General features: G+C 36.8%; 1 protein-coding gene across 5 annotated transcripts; it reads right to left on the bottom strand.

Annotated features, from left to right (window-relative positions):
- Positions 1-1,341: 1,341 nt before the first annotated feature.
- Positions 1,342-23,771, bottom strand: MDM2 (MDM2 proto-oncogene). 5 transcript variants are annotated; one of them, XM_079142199.1, is made up of 12 exons: positions 23,405-23,771; positions 22,836-22,910; positions 22,609-22,693; positions 19,423-19,497; positions 16,881-17,014; positions 14,020-14,069; positions 12,672-12,739; positions 12,437-12,533; positions 8,798-8,955; positions 5,437-5,592; positions 4,554-4,631; positions 1,342-2,838 (listed from the first exon to the last, which is right to left on the bottom strand). In XM_079142199.1, the coding sequence occupies exons 3-12, from the start codon at positions 22,687-22,689 to the stop codon at positions 2,266-2,268; spliced, it is 1,470 nt and encodes a 489-aa protein (XP_078998325.1). In that variant the 5' UTR covers positions 22,690-22,693; positions 22,836-22,910; positions 23,405-23,771; the 3' UTR covers positions 1,342-2,265. The 5 variants fall into 5 exon arrangements, with proteins under 5 accessions (XP_078998325.1, XP_078998324.1, XP_078998323.1 ...); XM_079142198.1 differs by having other exon boundaries at positions 8,798-8,958; positions 22,836-22,913; positions 23,405-23,769; XM_079142197.1 differs by having other exon boundaries at positions 8,798-8,958; positions 23,405-23,769.
- Positions 23,772-25,353: the final 1,582 nt, after the last annotated feature.

Here is a 25,353-nt window from a genome sequence, read left to right as displayed (position 1 = left end):
TACCAAACACCTACATCAACACATCAAAAAGTTCCTGGCATTGTGGAATTTAGTTCCAGAAATAACCACAAAACGCCTGTGGTGGTCAGTGATAGAGCACTTAACATGCACAAGGCAGGCCCTGGGTTCAATTCCAGCAGAGTGTGCACGCACGCAAATACACAGCCAGAGAAGTTAGACCATTCACAATCATTTTCTAGAACCCATTTAGGCCAGGCTGCCACGTGGTGACCCAAGTAAGCTGCACATGAAGAAAACAGCAATTTCTGCCACTACTAACCTACAACGTCACATGTTTGTATTCAATATCTCAGAGGCTCCAAACTACAGTGTACTTTCAAAAGAGGACATGGTGACTCCAAAAGGAACATTTAGATTTGCACCTTTGACCCAAATAGGTTATTACGAAAAAACTGCTTACAAGATTCAATAATTACATTCTTGAAACCATTCTTATACATTTAATAAACTGTTTATTTGTAAATCAATAAATATATGTATATTAAACCTAAAAATTTAGAAAGACTACATTAGTAATCAATATCAACTCCATTCGCAAGGCTGAATGTTGAATAATTAGCATTCACTACATACATGTGAATGTGTGTTCACTTATGATTCTCCTCAGAAAAGATGGATTATTCTTAGTTCTTCCTTAGTCAAAGTCTTGTAAATTCCAAATAAATAAAGCTTTATTGTTTCAGAACTGCGAAAGCTAAAGTACTCATCCCTTTGGGCATTTGCTTGTTACCTATATGTGTATAGATGGGTAAGTCACAGAGGTGCTGATGCTTTTGTTTTTGAAGTTTAAACCAACAATGTATTGTTAGTAGCTGGCTGTGCAAAATTATCCTTTGGTTCTATTCTAAATTTACAATCAGCTTTTTTTTTTTTTTTTTTTGCGGTGCTGGGGATTATTGAACCCAGGGCCTTGTGCTTGGGAGGCAAGCACTCTACCAACTGAGCTATATCCCCAGCCCTCAGCTTTTTGTTATCCTCCATTGAGTATGTACAATTGTCACAGATGGGGTAAAAATACTGGGACTTTAAATCAAGGTGGTTATTTCTGCCGAAGATTATTTCATTATAATCAAGAAGTTAATTTACAGAGAGATAATTTCAGAATGCCATGTTCTGGCCCTGTCTTTCTTGAAGCAAAGTGATGCATAATTTCTGGATAATTCAGAGAGAAGTCACAACCTTTCCAGATAGTTTCAAAACAAACAGTTCTGTTTATCAAACTTCAGAATTAATCTTCTGAACTCACTGGTTTCCAAAACAAGTCTCAAGTCAAATTCTGAACCCTGGGGAACTATTAAAAACCATACAACTTAGTCTATGAAGGTGTTTCAAAGTGTCTTTAACAATGGTTTGTCAGCTTATAGGAAATAATATAATCGTCAGGACAATTCCACATTTTATGAGGGAAACAAAGTTATGGCTATTCTCAACTGACCTCATTACCACCTACCCCTTACTACATACAACAGAGGCTAGAGAATAAGTTCATTTTTACTTAGATAGCGCCAAATATAACTATCAACTTATGAAAGAACAGAGATCAGAGAGTTTCAGAGTATCTAAACAAATTTTTTTATGGTACCAGGGATTGAACCCAGGGCACTTAACCATGTACTCCCACCGATGTACATCCCCATCACAGTGTTGAGTCTTTGTTTTTTAATTGTTATCTCTGAGGTGTACAACATGTTTTTTTGTTGTACGCATTCCCAGCCCTTTTTATTTTTTATTTTGAACAGGATCTAGGTAGGTTGGTGAGGTTGGCCTTGAACTTGCAATCCTTCTGCCTCAGCCTTGGGTTACTAGGATACAGGTGTGCATCACCACACCCAGCACAGAATCTAAAATTTAAATATTAAATTTCTTGTATTTTTTCTCCTTATATTAAAGATACTAAATAAGTTACACTTAAATGCCCTTATATTTTTTAAAAAAAAGAAAATTAGGTACTTCTCATGTAAGAGGAAATATTTCGAAATTATTTAAAATGAGGGGTGAGGGTAAACAATGAGCTATATATTCAATGTAAATTACATTAAAACCCACATGTAATAAAACAGAAGGGGAATTTTCCTAAAAGAGAATACATACTATTTCTCCTCCCAAAGTAGGTAAATTACATTATAAAGAAATCTAGAGGGAGACAATTTCTTGCCCTGATAAAGCTAAGTAAAAATAATATCCATGTCAAAATATTTAGGGTTATAACTAGAAATATATAATTCAACTTTTATGACAAGGCAGTTAGTTGAAGTAAGTTAGCACAATCATTTGAATTGGTTGTCTGCATACTGGACAGGGCTTATTCCTTTTCTTTAGCTTCTTTGCACATGTGAAGCATGACATAAGATGTCCTGTTTTGCCATGAACAATGCAACCATTTTTAGGTCGACCTTGGCAAATCACACAAGGTTCAATGGCATTAAGGGGGAAATTAGGTTCCATACTTTCTTCTTTGTCTTGTGCTTCTTCCCTCTCACACTCTTTGACATCTTCTTGACTGCTATAAATAATGCTATTTGAAGTGGATGGCTGAGAATAGTCCTCACTTTCTTGTGACTGGGAGGCTTGAGTGATTTTATCATTTTCCTCAAAACATGACTCTTTGGAATCATTTGCTGTAGTTTTTTTACCATCAGGTACATCCAAGCCCTCTTCTGCCTGTGTTGAGCTTTTTAGTTTGGCGCTCTCAGAAATTTCACCTTTATCTTTCCCTTTATCTTCAGGAAGCCAATTCTCACGAAGGGTCCAACATCTGTTGCAATGTGGTGGAAGGGGAGGATTCATTTCATTGCATGAAGTACATTTCCAATAGTCCTTCAATAAAGAATGATAAAGTTAATTTCTGTAACCCTTTAATTACTAATCATAACAATTTTAAAGTAAAATGTTATCACATAGCTCGATTTTCAGCATTTGTTTTACATAAAAGTCAGTATATGCAAGATAAACAAAGTTAATATCAAAAACTGGAAATTTGCTAAGAGATTATAGGTATTTTTACCCACCCCCATGGTAAATGAGACAATGAATGTTCATATGTTTGACTGTAGACCCTGGATTTGATCCCCAGCACCAGGAACAAACAAACAAAAAAACATGTTGTACACCTCAGAGATAACAATTAAAAAACAAAGACTCAACACTGTGATGGGGATGTACGTCAGTGGGAGTACTCACCTAACATATACAAAGCCCTAGGTTTAATCCCCAGCACTGCAGGGGGAAAATGTCAGTATGTTCATCTCTCCTCATGTACTTAATAAGTATTTTTTTCAGCCTTATCAAGCTGGAAAATCTCAAAATTTTAAATATACTCATTATAGAGTACCTAAAATATATATATAATATTAACTATATACCTATGAAGTTAGCTCTTTTGAGGACACAGTCATAGTAGTTCATTTAGTTAGATGTTATCTTCTGTATTGAGGCCTGCAGGACCTAATCCCTTAAAGGCTCAATCCTGAACACTGTGCCTAGTCTACCCAATCAATCTGGGATAAAACCTGCCTTTCCTAAAGAAAAGTCACCCAATCCATCAGTGACTAGAACTCTTAAGATGTGCTTTAAAACCACAGTTCAACAGTGTTCCTTTTACTCCATACATAAAGGAAATATTAAAATCATTCTTGTCATCAGCTGCTGCCAGCTAAAGCCTACCATCCTTGGATACAACCCAAAATGTATGCCCTGTACTTTTCTATCCTCTCCTGTATGCTCTTCTCTCTGCCCAGTGTCTTTCCCTTGCCCTAACTTCTCTTGGCATCATGCAATTGGGATGACAAACTCTCCATCACCATACCTCTTTACTGAATATCTCCTTATCTCCTTGCCTTAACTGAAGCATGGACTTGCCTGAGGACATTTTACATGTGAAACTTACTGTAAGAGGTCTTTCCTATTAGACGTAAATTAATGTAACCAGTTAGACTGCCTATCAAATGGCACAACACAGTAACAATAAGGGTAGAGATTATTCATTCTCCTACATTGATTCTTTGTTGTCAAAGGTGGCTTCCACTACTCCTAAACTAAAATAAAGGTCTTGTTGGATGCAATAGTACGTGCCTATAATCCCAATAACTCCAGAGGCTGGGGCAATAGAACTGCAAGTTTGAGGACAGCGTTGGCAATTTAGCAAGACTCTGTCTCTGTCTCTCTCTCTCTCTCACACTCACACACACACACACACACACACACGAAAAAAGCTGGGGATGTAACTCATGGTAGAGTGTCCCTGGGTTCAATCTCCAGTACCGCAAAAACAAAAAGCAAAATAAAGGTCTTGTAAAAACAAAGTGGTGCTTCAAAGGGTCCAATATATTAAAAAGTTCTAATTTCCCACATAAAACTAAACAAATGTAGTAAGAGTCCACCATAACAAATTAAAAATACTTTAAACCATTAGACTTTAAGTTTTAACTTATAAAAATATCCCATTTCAGGAAGTAGGTTACACATATTTTTCTAATTTTGACCTTGGTGTTTTTTTTTTTTTAAGTTCCTTAAAAAAGCAGATATATACTTACAGCTAAGGAAATTTCAGGATCTTCTTCAAATGAATCTGTATCACTTTCCCCTGCCTGATACACAGTAACTCGATATATCTAATAAAATAAATTCAATAGCATTAATTCATCACCTTTTCTCTTCAACCAAGAAAGTTTCTTAATGATAAGTCCTAAACAGATAGAATGTACTACCACTATATATAAGAATTCTGGGGCTGAGGGTGTAATTTAATAGTAAAGCACTTGCCTAGCATATACAATGCCTTGGGTTCAACCCACAGAATGAACATATACATGTGCCTGCGTGCGCGCGCATGCGCGCGCGCGCACACACACACACACACACACACAGGTTAAGAAATTCTGAGACAAAGGTCAAATGGAGCAAGTGCAAATGAGGAAAAACAGGACAATGAAATCCTCACTCACCATGGAAAAAAGTCAATAGATAAACATTCACCACCACTGGACGTTGTGGTGTATGTTTTATTTTTATAGAAAGTTAAAAGGAAGGGCTGGGGAGATAGCTCAGTCAGTAGAGTGCTTGCCTTGCAATGAATGAGGCCCTAGGTTCGATCCCCAGTACCAAAAAAAAAGAGAGAAAAAAAAAAAGAAAGAAAAAAAAGTTAAAAGGGGGAAATTAATTCAATATTTTAAAATACAGACCATTACAAGAATGCTTATTATTAAGGTCTACTGAGTTCTTAGCATTAGTAATATAATTCAAAAATCAGACAGTAAGGAACTATGTAAGTCAAATCCACAAACCAATATTCTAGTTTGAACAAATCAAGAGAAAAGGATTTCAAGTGAAATCTAAATGTATTACATCATTAATTTCATCAAAGTCAATGAATATGCAAAATATTTAACAATTTTCTAATATAATTAAAGAAAATACCTCATCATCTTCATCTGAGAGTTCCTGTCCTTCTTCACTAAGGCTATAATCTTCTGAATCAAGAGATTCAACTTCAAATTCTACACTAAATTGATCTGAAACTGAGTCCTGATCCAACCAATCACTGGAATGTTCACTCACACCATCTTCAATATCCTAAGAGGAGAAAACAAAATTAACATACATCGCTTGGCCTCTGTAACAACCGCCTGATTATGCTTTATTTCCTCCTCAGATCTATCCTATACATCCAACTTAATACCAGATTATGGTTCAAGGTTATTACATTATTATCCCTGTTCAAAACCACATTACACAGAGTAAAAAGGGTAAAATCCCTTTGCAGTGAAGGTACACGTAGTATGACATTAACATTGCGTTCCTCTCCAACTAGGCACTCCTCCTTTACTAAATATGGACAATCCAGATAGATCTAGACTGTTTCCTAAACTGATCTGACATTCTCCCTAACTAGAATAATTTACAGTTTCTAAATCATACTTATTCTGTTTGGCTAAGTCTCTGTCAACTGAAAGAGCTCTGACACTTTTAATTATCTTTACTACTTGTATGATTACTGATACATGTTTATGCACAAGAATTATGCAAAACAATTTCATGTTTCTCATCTGAATTATAGTGACTCAGAGTTAAGACCTGTCTTAATCATCTTTATATATTCAGATTGGTAGAATGCTAGTTAGACCTATTTACACAAATGCAAACTTGCTATTGGTGATTTTTAATGAACTCTGAGAATAATTTGTTTTGAAGTGCTTCCAGATTTAATTTTTTAAATTTTTAAAATTCTGTATCTGTATGATTCCTCATTTAGGTTTTTTTGACCTTCTTTTCTTTCTTTCTTTGGTACCAGGGATTGAACCCAGGGGTGCTTAACCACTAAGCCACATCCACAGCCCTTTTTATTTTGAGAGAATCTCTCTAGGTTGCTTAGGGACTTGCTAAGTTGCTGAGGCTGGCCTCAAATTTGCATTCCTCTGGCCTCAGCCTCCAGAGCTGCTGGGACTACAAATACGTCCCACTACACCAGGCTCATTCAGGCTTTAATTATGTAATCTAGTAAGACCTTCAGGCCCCTAATATTTGTTGTATATGGCTGAGGGTAGCAACATACTAAGCACAGGGGTACAAATAAAAGAAAGTATATTGGTCTAGGAAGTCAGAATATAGATATTAATCTTGATTTGCCACCAAGTAGCTATTTAACCTTGACGCATCATTTAATTCCTAAAGGCTATAGCTACTCTAAAATGAGTTTAGATTAGATGATCTTTAAAAGAGATCTATCATTTCTTTTTCTTTCCCCGCTTCAGTAATGGGGACCAAACCCAGGGCCTCATACATGCTGGGCAAGCATTTTACTATTGAGCTACATCACCAGTCCTTTTTTATTTTAAGACAAGGTCTCATTAAGTTGGCCTAGAACTTGAGATCCTCCTGCCCCAGGCTCCTAAGTAGCTAGCATTACAGGCCTAAGCCACCACAACCAGATATTTCTTATTTCTGAAAACAAAACTGAATAGTGCATATTATTTTATAATCTTCTAAAGTCAAAATATTTTTAGTGTGATGTCAGGAAAATAGTAGAAAAAGCAACATTCATCAGCTTGATGCATCCTAAAGGGTTCTACTGATGGTCAGGTTAAAGTACAGTAACATATCTAATAAAATAACCCCCTTCAATTAATTATTCTTTAGTGAACAATTATTTTTTTCACAAGAAAAAATTAAATCTCAGTAAGTATGTTCTGTGGCAGGGGTCTGCAAACTGTGGCCTATTATGGACCTATTTTAATAAATAAAGTTTCAATGAACAGTCTTGACCATTGGTTTACCTGTTATCAATGGCCACTTTTTGTTACCGTAAGAGTTGAGAAACTACCAAAGAAAGCAATGGTCCTGAAAAACTTGCTTCTCACACTGAGCAGGAGCTCATCATGCCATCTAGTGGCTAACATGAGTAACAGCTCTGTTAAATACTCTGGAGGGCACAAATGTACTAAATCAATGCTTTGGAAGAAAAACAGACACAAAGTAACAAGAATACGTAACAGGTAAGAGCAGGATTATCATCATAATTGGTTCAATCTCCTACATCTTCTACAGAACTATAAAAAAGCCAGGCACAGTGGCTCACGTGTCTATGTAATTCCTAGCTACTCTGAAGGCTAAGGCAAGAGGATTACATATTTGAGGTCAGCCTATGCAATTTAACAGCAAGACTCTGTCTCAAAATAAAAAAAAAACAGGGACTGGGGATACAGCTCAGTTTATAGAGTGCTTGCACAAGGCCCCGGGGTTCAATCCCCAGCACTGTAAAAATAATGATAATTCCATTTATAAAAATGCTTAACAAATAGAACACTGGAATTTTCTACACAGTGGCACATGCCCGTAATTCCAAGGGACTTGGGAGGCTGAGGCAGAAGGACTGAAAGTTCAAAGCCAGCTCAGCAACTCAGCAAGGCCCTAAGCTACTCCTGTCTCAAAATAAAAAAAGGACTGGGGATGTAGCTCAGTGGGTAAGCACCCCTGGGTTTAATCCCCAGTACAAAAAAAAGTACTGACACTCTATCATCCATGTAATACTGTACCCATACTTCATGGAACCTGTAATAGACATTTCCTGATGTCTAGATCTGCGTATACTAAATATTAAGTTCAGACTAGGCTAACTTATTTGTTAATGGCTATAAGAAACATTTGGGGCTTTGTTTGTAGTGCTGAGGACTGAATGCATGGCCTAGTACATGTGAGGCAAGCACTCTACCACTGAGAATATCCCAGCCCTTAAAAAACATATTAGGGGGCTGGGAATATAGCTCAGTTGGTAGAGTGGTATGCTTGCCTCGCATGCACAAGGCCCTGGGTTCAATCCCCAGCACCACTAAAAAAAATAAATAAAAAATAAATAAAAAAATTAAAAAAAAGATTAACTCTAAATATTCAAGATAAACTTGCCTTAGAACGCCTAGAAACTAAGTTTGTTGTTCCTTTTTAAAAAGGTACAACTTCCAAATTCTCAGACTATACGCCAACATATCTAAATTTACTACTGGGAAGTAGTTCACAAAGATTCTCTAATATAGGGTGACATTAACAACTATGAATTTTCATACTACTTCACCCATACCAGAGCTATTCCACTATCTTTCACCCTCTTCCCCAAACCTGGGGTTGGAGGCAGGGGATCTAGGTAGTAATTATATTTCAAAGTAAAATTTCCCACTGTATTCAGCAGCAATACACACCATGTGCATTCTATCTGAATATTTATTATGACTGTCAGGCCTACATTTAAAAAATAAAAGCTTTATTTTATTTGAAACAAAAATATTACCGGATTTGATGGAGTCTCTATTGATTCACTGCTACTGCTTCTTTCACAACATATTTCCCTTATTACACACAGAGCCAGGCTTTCATCAAAGGAAAGGGAAATACTATCAGATTTGTGGCGCTTTCTTTGTCGTTCACCAGATAATTCATCTGAGTTTTCTTCTGGGTATGGAAGAGAAAAAAAAAGGGTGATTAAATTTATGTACTGTAGGACTGATTTAAAAATTGAGGTGTCTTGAGTATCTATCATAAAATTTAGTTTTGATGACATTAAACAGAAAAAAAACAATAAATTACTATTAATGTTTAACAGTCAACATTTTCACTAGATCTGTCCACCTAGAGTTATATAGCAGGACATATTTTTACAAGTTTTCCCATCTTTGAGAAATTTGCCTCCACAAGTCATAATAACCAATCCATCAAGAGCATTTACTAATTAAGCAATCTATGAATTTTCTGTCTAAACTTTAGGAAGTAAGATTTCTTATTCTTTCTTTTCTTTTTCTTAAAAGAACCAATAATGTCTAAATTACCTAGAAGAATTACATCTGGAGGTTTTTGTTGGTGGTGGCCTTTTGCAGTGCTAGAGATCGAACCCAGGGCCTTATGAACGCAAGTGTCTATACTTCACCACAGAAGGGTTGTTTGTTTTTGTGGTTGTAAGGATCCAGAAGATATACTTCACGTTTCGGTTTCTTCAATACCCTGTTTTATTCTGTATTTAAGAGACGGAGTCTCACTACATTGCTCAGGCTGGCGCCAAACTCCCTAGCTCAAGCAATTCTGCCTCAGTCTCCAGAGTAAATGGGACTAGACACACACAACAGCATGTCAGGTACCCTGTATTTTCAATAGATATCAAAACCAATGAAAACTTTCACTTTAAATAATAAATTTTCTCTGACTTAAAAAGTCAGTGTTAGTCAAATCTGCCACATATGAATGTGAGAGACACCAGACATGAAAAGTGTAGGTCACTGGTAGAGAACTTGCCTAGCACATGTGAGGGGTTGGGTTCCATGCCCAAAACAGCAAAAGAAAAAAGAAAAAAAATCCAAATAGATCAAAAAGCCAAACATATACCTCAAAACTATTCAAATGCCCTCAAAGAACACGCACCCCACCCCCCCCACCCCCAGTGCTAGGGAATCAAGCATGCTAGTAGTACTCTGCACTGAGCTACACCTCCAGCCCAAGAAAGTATTCTTCTAACACTGGATGGGGAAGTATAACACTGCAAAACGCTCAAGAAAGAGTATCAGAAGTAGGCCACAGGGGCTGTGGGTGTTGCTCAATGGCATAACATCCAAGGAGGGTACACAAGGCCCTGGGTTCAGTATCCCCAGCACCAAAAAACAGGAAAGGAAAAAGAAGACAAAGCAGAGCATGGTGGCACACACCTGTAATCCCAGCAACTCAGGAGGCTGAGACAAGAGGATTCCAAGCTCAAAGCCAGCCTCAGCAACTTAGCAAGACTCTAAGGAACCCAGCGAGACCAAAAAATAAAAAGGTCTGGGGATGTGGTTCAGTGGTTAAGCACTCCTGGGTTCAATCCCCAGTAACAAAACAAAACAAAAAAGACTAAGCCATGTTAATGTTGCCATGGCAAAATAAAATACCATCAATAAAAGCTACAAGGCAACTAAAAGAAAAGGTCTACAACATACCAAATCGAAAATGGTTAATATACCCACATTATACAAAGTTCTCCTACCAAAGACTTGATTTTTTTAAAAAGTCAAAAATAGAAAAAATTAAGTCATAGAGAAATGCAAATGACTAAGAAACTATGAAAACTCTCCTACCTATTGATCAAGAAAATGTAATAAGACTCCATTTTTTACCCATGAGAATAACACAAATTAAAAACAACAGATTTGAGAAAAGATTTTTATACTGTTCATAGGAATATAAAATAGTGCAACATTCTGCAAGTTATCTTAAAGAAATGCCTGCATGATTATTTAAGTTTGTGTAACTGTATTCACTGCAGTCTTTTATTACTAAGAATCTAATAGAGTTATAGGATTAACTAAAATATAATCTATGTGCCTGGTCAGGTACAGTGCCTGTAAACCCAGCAGCTCAGGAGGTTAAGGCAGGAGGATCTCAAGTTCAAAGCCAGCCTCAGCAATAGCAAGGCACTAAGCAACTCAGTGAGACCCTGTCTCTAAATACAAAAAAGGGCTGTGGATGTGGCTCAGTGGTCAAGTACCCCCAAGTTCAATCCCTGGTACCCCCCCACCAATATATATATATAATCCATGTGCCTAAAACACTTCCAAACTCTCACACCTCTGCTCACTCCATTTCCTTCTCTTGATCTAGTCAGAAGTGATCTCTTCTTCCTCTAATTCCCAACAAACTCACATATCCTATACTGTAAATATTTTTGTGTTTTATCTCAAAAACTACATCACAAGTTCTTGATGTAAGTTCTTAATCATGTTTGTATCCCTTATAGGAAAAGGGGATTTGGGGTGAATGATGTGGATCAGAAGCCTAAACCATGCTATCTGTATTTTTAGTTTCCATTTAAAAATTAATATTTGAGACATCTTTTCTAGTTTTTAAGGTATTACATTACTCACTACAGAAATCTAAGAAGGGGTTGGTTGTGGAGCTCAATATAGAGAAGTGAGCACTTGCCTAGCATGCACAAGGCCCTGGGTTTAACCCCCAGTATCATAAAAATAAACAAATAAATAGGATGAAATATAATGTTTCAGTTTCCATTTATTTGTTTAGCTTTTTTTTTTTTTTTTTTTGATACTAGAAATTGAACCCAAGTGCTCTACCACTGAACTACATTCCTGGTCCTTTTCAAAATACTTTTATTTTGAGACAGGGTCTTACCAAATTGTCTAGGCTGGCCTTAGAACTTCCAACTCTCCTGCTTTAGCATCCCAAGTAGCTGGAATTACAGGCATGCACCACCACACCCAGTTAGTTATGACTTTTGATCAGGCAACAGCTTTCTCCACTATTTTTTCTCTGGAAAAATGTTCTCAGCTATTTTAACCTTTTTTTTAAATTCTAAAATACTATTTACTTTCTGTTTTTAAACTCACTGGTATATTTTTCACTTATTAAAAATAATGATTAAAAAATTTAACTGTAGTCGTGTGGTGGTGGTGGTTGTGGTGGTGGTATAAACCTGTAACAGTATACCTGGGAGGTTGAGGCAGAAGGGCAGCCTGGACAACTCAGCAAGACTCTGTCTCAAATCTGAAAAAGGGCTGGAGTAACTCAGTGGTAGAACACTTGCCTGTGCAAGGTTCTAGGTTCAATCCACTGTATCTATCTCTCTCTCTCTCTCTCTCTTTCTCACACACACACACACATATACAAAATTAACCACAATGGTAACTAAGAATTTTGGCTAAAATAGTTTACCCTTGTCTCCATTAGAGAGAGTAAACTGTGCCCATTGTGGACCAGAAAAATAAAAAAAAAAGTTACAAATGTTACTAAAACAGCTATCTGTAGACCAAATAAAGTAATACAAAAATAAGAAATTCATTCAACTAAACCAAAATAAGCAAAATAAATAATCTCATTAAACCTAAAAACACTGATTTCATTAGAAAAAACACAAAACCACTGTTTACTATAACAAATAAATATTCATGACTACCTGTCTCACTAATTGCTCTCCTTCTAGATGAGGTAGATGGTCTAGAAACCAAACTGGAAGATGAAGGCTTCTCTTCCTGCAGTTCTTGCACAGGGTCCTAAGCATTCAAGAAAAAAAAAAAAAAATACATCAAACTAAACTTATAATGCCAAGAAGCTAAAAATTCTGTTTTGTATAAATATCTGCCCAATTTTCAAGAAGTATTTTACTAAAATGAGATTTATTTAAAGATTACCTTCTGAACACTCCCACCTTCAAGGTGACACCTGTTCTCACTCACTAATGTGCTGGAATCTGATGGTTCTAAGACAAAACAAAACAGAATCACAAACTAGGAAAGAGCTATTCAACAGACACCAGTCCAACACACAGCCCATATACAATTTAATCTTTCAACAAACATTAAACATATTCTTTCCAAGTGCCATCCACAGGCTATAAGGAAGGGCATTCCAGCCCAAGGAGATAGCATGTGAAAAAGTATTCAGAGGCAAACTAACAGTTGCTGTTTCAGGAAATTAAAGGCAGTTCATTATTACTGGAAATCAATCAGAATGTAAAGGGTCCTAATGTCAGACCAACAGCATAAGGATATCAACAAGCAATGCATCACTGCATTCCTCCCAGTGGAACTTAGAATCTTCCTAAGACAGTGCTGCAGCCACTTATCACTAAAAGGGTCTAAGTTCAAGAAATAAAACTGATTTCCTAGCTCACAGACCATTATTCAGAGAACAACCAAACCCCTCAATCACAGTGACAAAATAGTAAAAACAGAGACTAGAGGCAGGGAAACCATTGTTAGACAGCAGTCTAATGATTACTTTTATTCTTGAATCAGATGGTGATGTCCTTTTCTGGGTTTTAAATCCTAACTATGGTACAGTAACTGTTCAATTCTACACATACCTAACACCATATTAATAAAGTACCGTACTCTATGATGCAGAATGCAAACCTGAACGAGACAGGAAAGAGAAAAACAACCAAGTGTAACCACAGCAATAAAACAAAACAACCTGAATACAGAACAGTGGGATCACAAGGGAGTGGTCAATCCATTCTGAAAACTAAGCTTCTGAGAGTATTTCTTAATTGTAGTTCAAGGTTGGGCATTAGCAAAGCTGTAGCAAATTGGAGCCAACTTCTAACAACACTCAAAAGAAGTACACTAAGCTTTTTCCCACTCAACAATTTATAATCTGAAAAAGGGTGTTTACACCATGGAATCAGCAACCACTTCAAATCAAGAGATTCTCCCATGGAAAGCGGGTTAAACATTTATCAGCATATTCCTATATATTTACATATACAGCTTTCTGAAACAAAAACTTAGGCTTTCATCAGATTCTCAAAGGAAGATGCAATCCAAAAATAACCAGTTAAGAACATCAAGTAAGGAACTAAATAAAATGCCATTTACCTACCAAAAAAAAAAAAAGGAAACGCAAGTTTTGTCTTTCACAAAAAGGAAAATACAAAAAAGATTCATCCTTTCAGACAGTTCAAACTAGGTAATTATATCGCTTCCCAAAGCCCTTAAAATGCTTTTGTTACATTTATGATGTTCAAAATTAACTTACCCTGCTGATTGACTACCACCAAATTTTTGTAGATCATTGTATATATTTTCCTTGTAAGAAAAAAAGAGATGTACAATTCAAAATAATTTATTAAACTGGATTTAACCAGATATTTAAATGCATATTTTCTACGAACTACTACACATACTCAAAAATGGCATTTTTGAAATTATATCACTGGCAAGCTTTCAGATCCTAAAAAGCAACTTAATATTAGGAACAATGATGACAACTACTTTCAACAATCACAAAGGTTTCTCTGGCTCAAATTCACATCTCCATTTTCTGACATGAGTTTTGTTTAGATTTTATTACCCCAGCAAATTATGCAAGTAAAAGGTAGGTTAGCATACTTATTTTCAAACAAATTTTCTAGCACTTAAGCTTAGAAGCAAACTGCTTTTTGAAAAAGTAATAGGTTATATAAAACCAATCATAAGCTGAGCATGGTGGCACACACCTATCATCCCAGTGACTTGGGAAGCTGAAGCAGGATGATCACAACTTTGAGGCCAGCCTGGGCAACATAGCAAGACTAACTCAAAATTTAAAAAAAAAAAAAGGGGGTGGGGGCTACAGATATAGCTCAATGGTAGAACACCCCTGGGTTAAATTCCTAGTACAATTAAAAAATAACCCTTTTTTAATTATATAGGAACTGGATTATAATCCTGACTCTGTAGGTGTGTTACTCAGGACTGAACCCAGGGTCTCACATCTGCTAAGCAAGTATTCCACCACTGAGCTATATTCTCAGCCCTATAATCCTGACTTTTATCAACCTCAGACAACCAATGAATGGGTTTTCTTTCTTAATTTAAAAGACAGAGTCTCCTCTTCATTCAAATACACACTGAGAACATACTGTGAACCAGTCACTGGGGAAAACAAAAAATGAGAAATCCCTGCCCTAATGGCGATTATATCCAAGAGAAGGACAACTCTTATTCTAGTATTCACTGATGTCATGATGGTACAGTCTTTCTCTTTTATTTTTAAACTAATATTCAGACAATGTTATTTGTTGCAAAATACCACTGAGCTACACCCCCAGTCTCTGAAACAACTTAAACCAACAACAAAAAAATCAATATTCTTATTCTTCTTCAAGAATTTTTTTTCAAGCCAGTAATTTCGCCATTTTCTGATCTCTCAACCTATCAGAATCCAAATCAAGGATAACCTGGAGATTACACTTTCAACATCAAATACGTTATACCTCTAAACATTATCAGAAGATTTAATACTCAAAACAGTATCAAATCATCAAGTTATTTCTTAAATATATATAGTTTCATATCCCAAGGCCAAGGAAAAAATAATCATGAATGGATATTGAAGATAAGAGTTTACCCAATGGAAAGATGGTTCTATTATGTTAAATTAGAAAAATAGAAGGCTGGGGATATAACCCAGTGACAGTGCACATTCTTAGCATGCACAAGGCCTTGGGTTCAATCCCCCACATCAAAATATAAATAAAATTTAAAATAAGTTAAAACAATTTAAGGTGACAAACCACAGTAATTTTTCCCCTACTCTTCTTGAGCAGTCTTTTTCTAGTGTTCAGTAGTGAATATATACATTATGCTCCTAATGAAATTGTTTTAAAAACACAAACACTCTATTTAGTTTCCATCTTTGTAACTATTTTTTTCTTGTGATGCTGGAGATCAAACAAAGAATCTTATGCATGGGAGGCAAGGGCTCTACAATTGAGCTATATCCCAACCACTATATTATTGAACATTAAATACTAGTAGAATCTAGTGAATTGTTGCAGATAAAAAATATCCATCCCACTTACTAAGATATAAATGCTAAGGGTCAACACAGATTGACTATGCTAAACCAACTGCAACAAATTTGAAAGATAAGAATGAAAAAATAGTCTTCAGTTCCCAGAATAATTCTAGAAATGTTAACTGCCATAATGGTAGTATGTGACCAAAAAACAAACACAAAATAAAACTGATTTCCAAAGTAACTGAGACTCAAATTTAAGCCTTATTAACTTGGTGGTTTAAAGACTACTTTTGGCCTGGCATGGTGACACACACCTATAATCCCAGCAACTCGGGAGGCTGAGGCAAAAGGATCACATGTTTGAGATCAGCCTGGGAATCTTAGTAAGACCTTAACTCAAAATAAAATTTAAAAAATTTTAAAGGGCAGCTCAAACCCATACTGAAAAAATAAACAAATAAAGACCACCTTTGGAACTAATTAGAATAACTTAAAATATATAATTGTAGCTAACTGTAGCTAACAAACTGTAGCATAACAATGCTTCCCATGTGTCATCAGTATGTTTTTTATAAAATGTCTCTTCATGAAATATTTATACCTCTACATAAGGTATTTACTTATCCCTATTTTAAAAATAGAGAAACTAAGGCTTAGAGAGGTTAGATCAATTTACCTATCCACACTGCTAGTAAATGACCAGCCTAGATCTCAAATACAGATTTATAAGATTCCAGAACTCTGGTTCCTCAACAATATGCTATTGAGCTAAGAAACCAATTTCAGGACTGGGGCTGTAACTCAGTGATAGAGCACTTGCCTAGCATGGGAAAAGCCCTGGTCTGATACTCAGCATGCCACCAAAATAAATAAATAAATAAATAAATAAATAAATAAATAAATAAATAGATAAATAGATAAATAGATAAATAGATAAATAGATAAATAAATAAATAAATAAATAAATAAATAAAAGAAGAAGAAAGAAAAACTCAATTCTAGTATCTTTTATATATAGCATTAACTATTTATCTCTAACAATAGGAGTGAGGGGGGAGATCAGCTAAAATGTTTGCCCAGCTGGCTTTTTATAATGGCTAAACAGAAGAATTTACCTGTGCTCTTTCACAGAGAAGCTTGGCACTCCAAACAAATCTCCTAGAAGATCATTTGAACAATATACAATATGCTGTTGCTTCTCATCATATAATCGCTTAGTCATAATATACTGGCCAAGATAAAATATAACCTGAAATAGAAATATGATTTCTGAGCATTGAAGAAAACTAAATATTGGTTTCAATATATTCAATTAGTATCCCATTTGTTCAAACAGGATTAAACAACCAGCAACCACATTCATAACCATGTAGAATAACAACCATCTTGTACTTAAATGTGTTTTTTTTTCTTGCAAATTTTAACTCTGCCCAGATATCTAGGTACTAACACTCTAAGAATAGAAAAAGAAGTTGTAGAAACCAACACCCGCCCTCCCACCAAATCAACTAAAATATGGCAGTGACCTAGTGCCATTTAGTAAATAGTTAAAAACACCACACACCTTAATTGCCTCTGAGGTCATTACAGAAGAGAAATACAGGAAATGGTCAATCACATCAACTCAATAGTTTGGGAGAACTCAATGAAATAAACCCACAAATATATTAATATACACTATAATAGTATTCAAAATGACCCTTAACCATTAATATAAAGTTAAATTATATTCCATGTGCTCTATTAAGACAAAATAGGCAATACATTTTCAATTATCCCAATATAAACCTATTAACAACCATATAACTATGTAGAGCATTTTACAGCTTATAATGTACTTTAACAAGTATAGTCTCATCCTTCTGATATTTCACAGAATGATAAAACTGTATTAGAAATGAGGAGGGGATGAGGCTGGGGTTGTGACTCAGTGGTAGAGTGCTCGCCTGACATGTGTGGGGCCCTGGATTCAATCCTCAGCACCACATAAAAATAAAGGTATTGTGTCCACCTAAAACAAAATATTAAAAAAAAAAAAAAAAAAGAAATGAGGAGGGGACTGGAATGTAGCTCAGTAATACAGCATATATCTAGCATGCACAAGGTCATGGGGTTCAATTCTCAGCACCAAAAAAGGGAAAGAGGTGAGGAAACTGATCCCTCTTCTGACTCCTAGCCCCATGTACTTTCTACTACCCCATTTGGTTTTCAACTTCCCTTTCTGACCCAGTACAAAGTCCTTTAGCTGAAAACTGCATCAGACAACATATAATCAGGCCTCTATATTTGTAGATTTTGCACCCATGGATTCAACCAACCATGGGTTAAAATTTTTCTAAAAGAAAGATTATCTGTCCTAAGCATACAGACATTTCTTTTTTATCATAATTCCTTAAATAATACCATATAATACCATTATATTAGGTATTACTGGAGATGTTTTAAGTATATAGGAGGATTTGCATAAATAAGTTATATGCAAAAAACTACACCATTTTGTATAAGGGACTTGAACATGGGTGGTTATGGTGGTGGGGGCGGGTGTCACCTAGAATCAACTTCCTCCCTGTAGATGGCAGGGAAGGACTGTACTATGTTATTGCTATACAGTTTTGCAGAAGAATTATAAGTCTTAATGAGGATCTAGAATCCTCCCAGCAAAGATCCCTTCAGGTAGTTTTAAAAGTGTGGCTGGAAAGAAAAAGAGTCTGGAATCTCTTCGTGCCCCTTATCCTGTCATAATAAAAGAAAATTTAGTGTTTTAAGTAATCTGTGTCCCACAAACTAACTGGGAGAGAAGGGAAACAAACATTTCATTCACAATGAAATTTGCCCAAAATGGCCCAATCTCTCTCTGAAAACCTTGCTTCTATAAACAAACTTCAAGAGAATACACTGAAATGCTGTAGCCATTAAAGAGGACATGTGTTCATGAATCAGTTCACCTCTATCCCAGAATTTCAGTACAGTATATTGTACTCAAGTATCTCTAGTATAGAAGTTTTTAACCTGGGATCCAGGGATGCCCAAGAAGTCCTTGGATAGAATTCAGGGGATTCATTAATTTGTATGAGAAAAATATATGTATTTCTATATTTTCACTAGGTTCAAACTGAAGTTTAACTTTTAAATAAAAACACAGGCAACAAATCACAACACTATTAGCAATACCTGTGATTTTGTCACCAACAAAAACCATGATATCAAACTATGCTTATGGCAAACAAGTCAAAGTAACACTTCTATTCCTCATTACACTGAAATCATATTTATTAGGTCTGCTGCTATATTTCAGTATTTAATGTGCTACTAAGTATATGTCAAACTTGCTTACTATTTTGAAAACTGTATTTTAGTATGTTCCTTTCGTGACTGCATTTTATTTCATGGATTTAAAAATATTCTGAGAAGTTAATCTGAGAACTACCAGTCTGCCAGATGGGTTCACAGCACAAACAGGTCAAGAACCCCTAATGGGTTTCCTTTTGTCTGAGTTCCTAGTTGAAAAACAAAACTCATACAGGTAGAATAGAATTTTTAGTCTCAAAATAATGTCCTAATGACCATAAAACAATGATGGCCAATTTCTCCCATGGTCCTGAAAACTGTAAATAAGGCTATATATTAAAACATTCCTTATCTCTTAGTTGAGCTTACCTCTTTCATAGTATAAGTGTCTTTTTGTGCACCAACAGACCTTAACAACTTCAAAAGCAATGGCTTTGGTCTAACCTACAAAAAAAAAGAAAACCGTAAGTCCTGCAGCAAACACATTCAGAATAAAGTTGTCAGTAAAGGTAGCAAATAATAATAAAAAAGATAGCAAACACTATTTTTAATAATTTCACAAAGTTCAAAAAGCGGGTGTGGTGGTGCCTATAATCCCAGCAGCTCAGGAGGCTGAAGCAGGAGGATCATGAGTTCAAAGCTGGTCTCAGCAACTTAGCAAGACCATCTATTTCTAAAAAAAATACAAAAGGGTTGGGGATGTGGCTCAGTGGTTTGCACCTCTGGGTTCAATCCCCGATTAAAAAAAAAAAAAAAGGAGGCAGGGCTGGGATGTGTTTGAGTGGTAGAGCATTTGCCTAGCACATGTGAAGCCTGCAGTTCCAGTTCAAAAAAAAAAAAAAAAAAAGACCTCAAAAAGTAAGTTATAAGGTTTTACTAAATACAACAGACTTTTTTATAAATTGATTATCACATATCATGGTTAAGGGGATCGGAAAAAATGCTAGAGAGACTAATTATTATGCTAATTATCATGGAATCATTAAGTTTCCAAGTTGTGATAAAAAAATACCAATCCCAAGTGAATGCTATTCTTTTTTACTGTATTTCTAGCATTTGCTTATTACTTTACAATCTTAAATGATAGTCAATGAGCTCACTGTAAGTAAATTTATATAATTAAGAGAAAAAATCCATATTTGGGGTGAATCTTAAAGATTTAACAATTTTTTGTCAGGTATATACTTGAAACGTAAATCAACTAGGAAGAAAATACTGACTTGTGGTTGAGGGACACGAGTTGCAGTCTCAGATCTGCTCTTAATTATCCTTTTCAGCTTGGGTTAGTTATTTTTAGTTCTCTAGCATTAAGGAACCTAGTCCACAGAAGATTTATTTACTGAATACTATCAATTTAACCCAGGAATGCTCTACCACCAAGCTATACTCCCAGCCGTTTATTTTTGAGACAGGGACTTGCTAAGTTGCTGAGGCTGGCCTGTAACTTGTGATTCTCCTGCCTCAGTCTCCCAAATGGCTGGGATTACAAGCAAGTGTCACCATGCTCAACCCAATAAAATTTTATTTATAAAAACAGGCAGCCGGGGCTGGGGTTGTGGTTCAGTGCCTAGGACGTGTGAAGCACGGGGTTCAATTATCAGCACCACATTAAAAATAAAATAAAAGGTACTGTGTCCATCTACAACTAAAAAAATAAAATAAAAAAAATTAAAACAGGCAGCAAGATAAGTTTGGTCCAAAGGCTATAGTTTGCCTGACTCTAGAGGTTTTTCAAGTATTACTAATAACTGGCATTGGTGGGGGGGATATGCTTATGTTCTTTCTCTTTTCCTATTGCTGTATCCAACTCTGCAAAACTCAATCTTTAGTTTGCCACCACCACACAAACTGGTGTCTCCGCACCTCTCTTCAATATGGCCTTTCCCAACTCTGAACTCCGACAGCATGCTCATTTAAGATCTAATGCTCAAAACCAGATTTTTTAAAAATTGCCTATTTCCAGCTAATCAGCAAAACAAATTATTAAAAAACTTAAAAGTACCCAAGGCTCAAGCATACCGGGTAAGCACTCAACCCCTGAGCTACATCCCCTATCCCATAATCTTGTATTTAAGAAAAAAAGATAAACCCCGGGTAGACATGTAGTCGTGAAAGTTAAAATTACCTACATAATCTTGGGGCAAGAATGATATGAAAATTCAAAAGTCAACAATAGTTAATAAATCAAAATTCATAAAAATGTTCCCAATGGGAACAAGATAACATCAAATTAAATGGACTATTTGTAAACAACAAAAATTCAATACACTTGAAATACTGAGAACTACTCAAATTAAGAAAAACAAAACAAAAAAAGAAAAATGGACAGACAAGACCAGTCAAATCCTAGAATAAACAAGTGATTCAACAAATGAAAAGATGCCCCACATCCTCAGAGACTTGGGACATATAAATCTAAACAACAGTTTCACACTTTTTACACACATGTAAAAAGGCAATAGTAATCAGAATAGGTCATATTTTATAGAGAACTAGAAGAAATGATAAATGTTTAAGGATGTGGAAAGGCTAATTATCTTGATTTGATCATTACATATACACATATCAAATCATTACACTATACCCCACAAATATGTACAACTGCCTACTGGTTTTAAAAAGACTGGTAAAATTTACTGTAGACAGGAGTTAAAAACTCACAATCTTTTGATGAACAAGCTACCAACTGGCAATCAAATATGTGTATGATTCTATAATTCAGGACTCAGGAATTCTATTTATTTCTTACAGAAAAGAATCATATAACATTTGTGTTAGGATGCACAAAGTAGTACTATTTCTAATACTCAAAATCAGGAGGTAATTTTTAAGTCTATCAGTAATATTAGAAATGTAGCTTAGTGGTAGAGCAATTGCCTAGTATGCATAAGGCCCTGGCTATAATCACCAACACCACAAAAAAAAAAAAAAAAAAAAAACCACTACTGGTAAAGGGATTGGTATACCATGATCTATGGAATTCTATGTAGCCACTAAAAAGAATTCTATAAAAAGTTTCTTTGACAAGTTATAGAACAACTCTAGTTTAATCCTGTTTTAGTAGAACCAACAGTAACAGCTTCAAATTCACACATTACTATATATACACACAGAAAAAATTTAAAAGGAGACATGGAGAAAAGACTGCAATTTTCAAGTTTTACTTTATGTATTTCTCTAATGCTTAAAATCTTTACCAAAATGTATGAATTATTTTTGTGACTTAGAAATCATTTAAAAAGTTAAATACTGACAGGTCAAACTAGAGAAAGAAAAAAAAAAAAAAAACAGTAGGTCACAAAAACAGAACCTCAGTATCTGCGCATAAGAATGTAATGTAAGTCATTTTTTAACCTTATTCGGTGAAAGACTAGGAAAATACAGATTCTTTCGGTTCACTTTACTCCAGACAATTATACCTGAGAAAGAATTTAAGTTAAATACCTAAAATTTCACTTTAAAAGCCTGGCTATAACTCGGGTTTATATAATTTACTTGATCACCTCAAAAAGTAAATTATTTTCAAAAGTTAACACTTGAGACAAAAATACCAACCAGGGTCTCTTGTTCCGAAGCTGGAATCTGTGAGGTGCTTACAGCACCATCAGTAGACACAGACATGTTGGTATTGCACATTGGCCTACAAGTAGGGAGAAAAAAAAAACACACACACGATAAAAACTTGAAATAAAACATGTGAAAAGAACGAAATCATACATAAAGGAGATAATGCCTTTAAACAATACCTTATGAACCAAAAGTATTAGCAAGTCGGTCCTTACCTGGATCAGTATAGAAAATGCGCCTCACGTCTCTGAGCCTGTCTTCAGGTGTCTATCTCCAGTGGCCAGTGAATACTGCTGGGAAAGGAATGGTTTAAATAGCCTCAGCTGGAGACAAGTCAGGACTTAGCTCCTCCGACGGCAGTCTCGGAACGTGTCCGAACTTGACCAGCCCAAGAGGAAAAGCTGAGTCAACCAGCCCGGTCTCGCCCAGACTCGGAGCTGCGTTCAGACAGGCAACCCAACAGGCACCGCAACAGGCACCTGTCATCCTCCCGACCCCCAGTTGCGAGCAGTTCGCGACCCCGCAGTCTCTGAGGCCTTTACCCGGGGCTCCAGGGAAGACCCCCGCCCCCACCTCCACCCCAGAACGCGCGCCCGAAACTCCGCCCACCTGGCCCGCGGCGACAAACGGGCTTCCACCCAACAAAAGCTCCTAGAAGCCACGTGCCCCCCACCACGAATTGCACAAAGGGTGCGTGTGCGCGAAGGGGCTGGACACAAAAGCGAGCTAACCAACCCGTTCACCGCCCACTACCAGAACCGAACCCTCATTTCCAGGCTCGTACCTGCTCCACACTCGGAAATTTTTGCTTGGAGCGATGGTAGGGGGCGGGGGCAGAAGGTCCTTCAAGGCGCCCGTTTCCTTCACCCGGAGCGCTGGAGTCCGGCGCCCTGGGCCTCGGCGTCCATCCCACTCGCGGGGCCCAGGCCACTGGGCGCTCGAACGCACTAAGTCCAGCGAGAAAGGTAGCTCCTGGCAGCGGGAGCGACAGGGACTCGGCTAGAGAGGCCAGGGCTGCCCCCCGAGTTCGGCTTCCGACTCCATTTTCTCCCGGGAACACAGGGCCGCACAAGCTGTAGCAGAAGCCTAAGTCCGCGGTGCGCGCCCCCTATCGCCCGCGGAGTGCGCGCCGGAAGCCGCGGCCCATCCGGGCTTTTGCGCGCGCGCGCGTCCGGACCAACCGCCTAAACCAACTGGGGGCGGGCTCGGCGGCGCGGCCGCGCGGCGGGGTCTACAGGTGGGAACCCCGCGTTTTGCGCCGGACTCTTGGAAGACTCCTTTGGTTGTGCTGTGTTTGTGTTTCATGTGTTTACACCTCCCGACTGCAATAGAAACTGTAGGCAGATGCGAATCGTCGCTGCTACCAAAAAGAAACCAAAATGAACAGCTGTATGATATTTTAAGCCCACGCCGGCAGCCGGTGGAGTTGTATACAAATGAGTTATTTTAAGACTTCAAAAAAAAAGATGCGAATTAGCATCTGACATTGACTTAAACACCAGTGAATACAAGTGTTCTGCATGGTGGCGGGGTAGGGGGTGATTACATAGCACCCTGAGCTAAGGAAAGGAATAGGGGCTTGGGACTTCTAGGAATGGCAGTGACTACAAGTTATGGAAGGAAGGGTGAGAGGAGGAAACGCTTAGTGAAAAGGTCGTGGTATGCAGATGGTTTTTGGTGTAAAATTAACTGCATCAGCCCTGGTAACTGATACTTTCCAAGAGTATTGTAAATTTCCTTTATATATATAAATTTATTTTACAAAAGGACATTTCAGAGCCATACCTGCAATTTCTCAGAATAATGATCTATTATATGCCAGAGAAGTACAACAGTATATTACGCATTCAGTTGACTCACCTGTTTTCCTTCATAGGCGTGGCAAGTGTTATTGGTGCAGTCTTATGAAGAACAGTTGGCTCAAGCCAGCGGCAGTCTTTGCAGACTAGCTACTCAGGCCAGGCTGTGATTAGTCTGTAAACAAAGAAATCCCCCCCTTTTTTTTAATACAATTGTATCCTTTCCTTCCACTCCCGTGTCTACTAGAACAGAATCTTCTTAAACACTGTTAAACACAAACTCTGAAGAACGAGAGATCTCCGAAATAAAAGGTTTTATTGAGGCATTACAGATCCTAGCCAGAAAAAAAAAGGACAAGTCCTGGGACAAATTCCTTCAGCCACCAACAGTTAGCCCACATAGCATTTGGAAAAATGTCAGCTGGATCCAAAAAAAAAAAAAAAAAAAAAAAAAAAGAATTTCTTTTTTTTTTTTTTTTAATTGTAAACAAATGGGATACATGTTGTTTCTCTGTTTGTACATGGCGTAAAGGCATACCATTTGTGTAATCATAAATTTACATACAGTAATGTTGTTTGATTCATTCTGTTATTTTTTCCCTTCCCCCCACCCCTCCCACCCCTCTTTACCCTCTATACAGTACTTTCTTCCTCCATACTTGCCCCCCTCCCTAACCCTAACTCTAACCCTAACATTAACCCTTCCCTCCCCCCCTTTATGTGTCATCCTCCACTTATTAGTGATATCATTCGTCCTTTGGCTTTTTGAGATTGGCTTATCTCACTTAGCATGATATTCTCCAATTTCATCCATTTGCCTGCAAATGCCATAATTTTGTCATTCTTTATGGCTGAGTAATATTCCATTGTGTATATATACCACAGTTTCTTTATCCACTCATCAATTGAAGGGCATCTAGGTTGGTTCCATAGT

Source organism: Sciurus vulgaris, assembly GCF_902686455.1.
Source record: "Sciurus vulgaris genome assembly, chromosome: 5".
Classification (NCBI taxonomy): Eukaryota; Metazoa; Chordata; class Mammalia; order Rodentia; family Sciuridae; genus Sciurus; species Sciurus vulgaris.
This window is presented reverse-complemented; position numbering and strand designations above follow the sequence as displayed.

What these genes read in the sequence shown, in the direction of transcription:
- MDM2 (XM_079142198.1), bottom strand. Translation starts at nt 22,689, where the DNA reads ATGTGCAATACCAACATGTCTGTGTCTACTGATGGTGCTGTAAGCACC. An exon ending in CTTCGGAACAAGAGACCCTG is followed by an intron (nt 19,498 to 22,608) that starts GTTGGTATTTTT and finishes TTTTTTTTGTAG; the next exon opens with GTTAGACCAAAGCCATTGCT. An exon ending in TTCTCTGTGAAAGAGCACAG is followed by an intron (nt 14,070 to 16,880) that starts GTAAATTCTTCT and finishes TTTTCTTACAAG; the next exon opens with GAAAATATATACAATGATCT.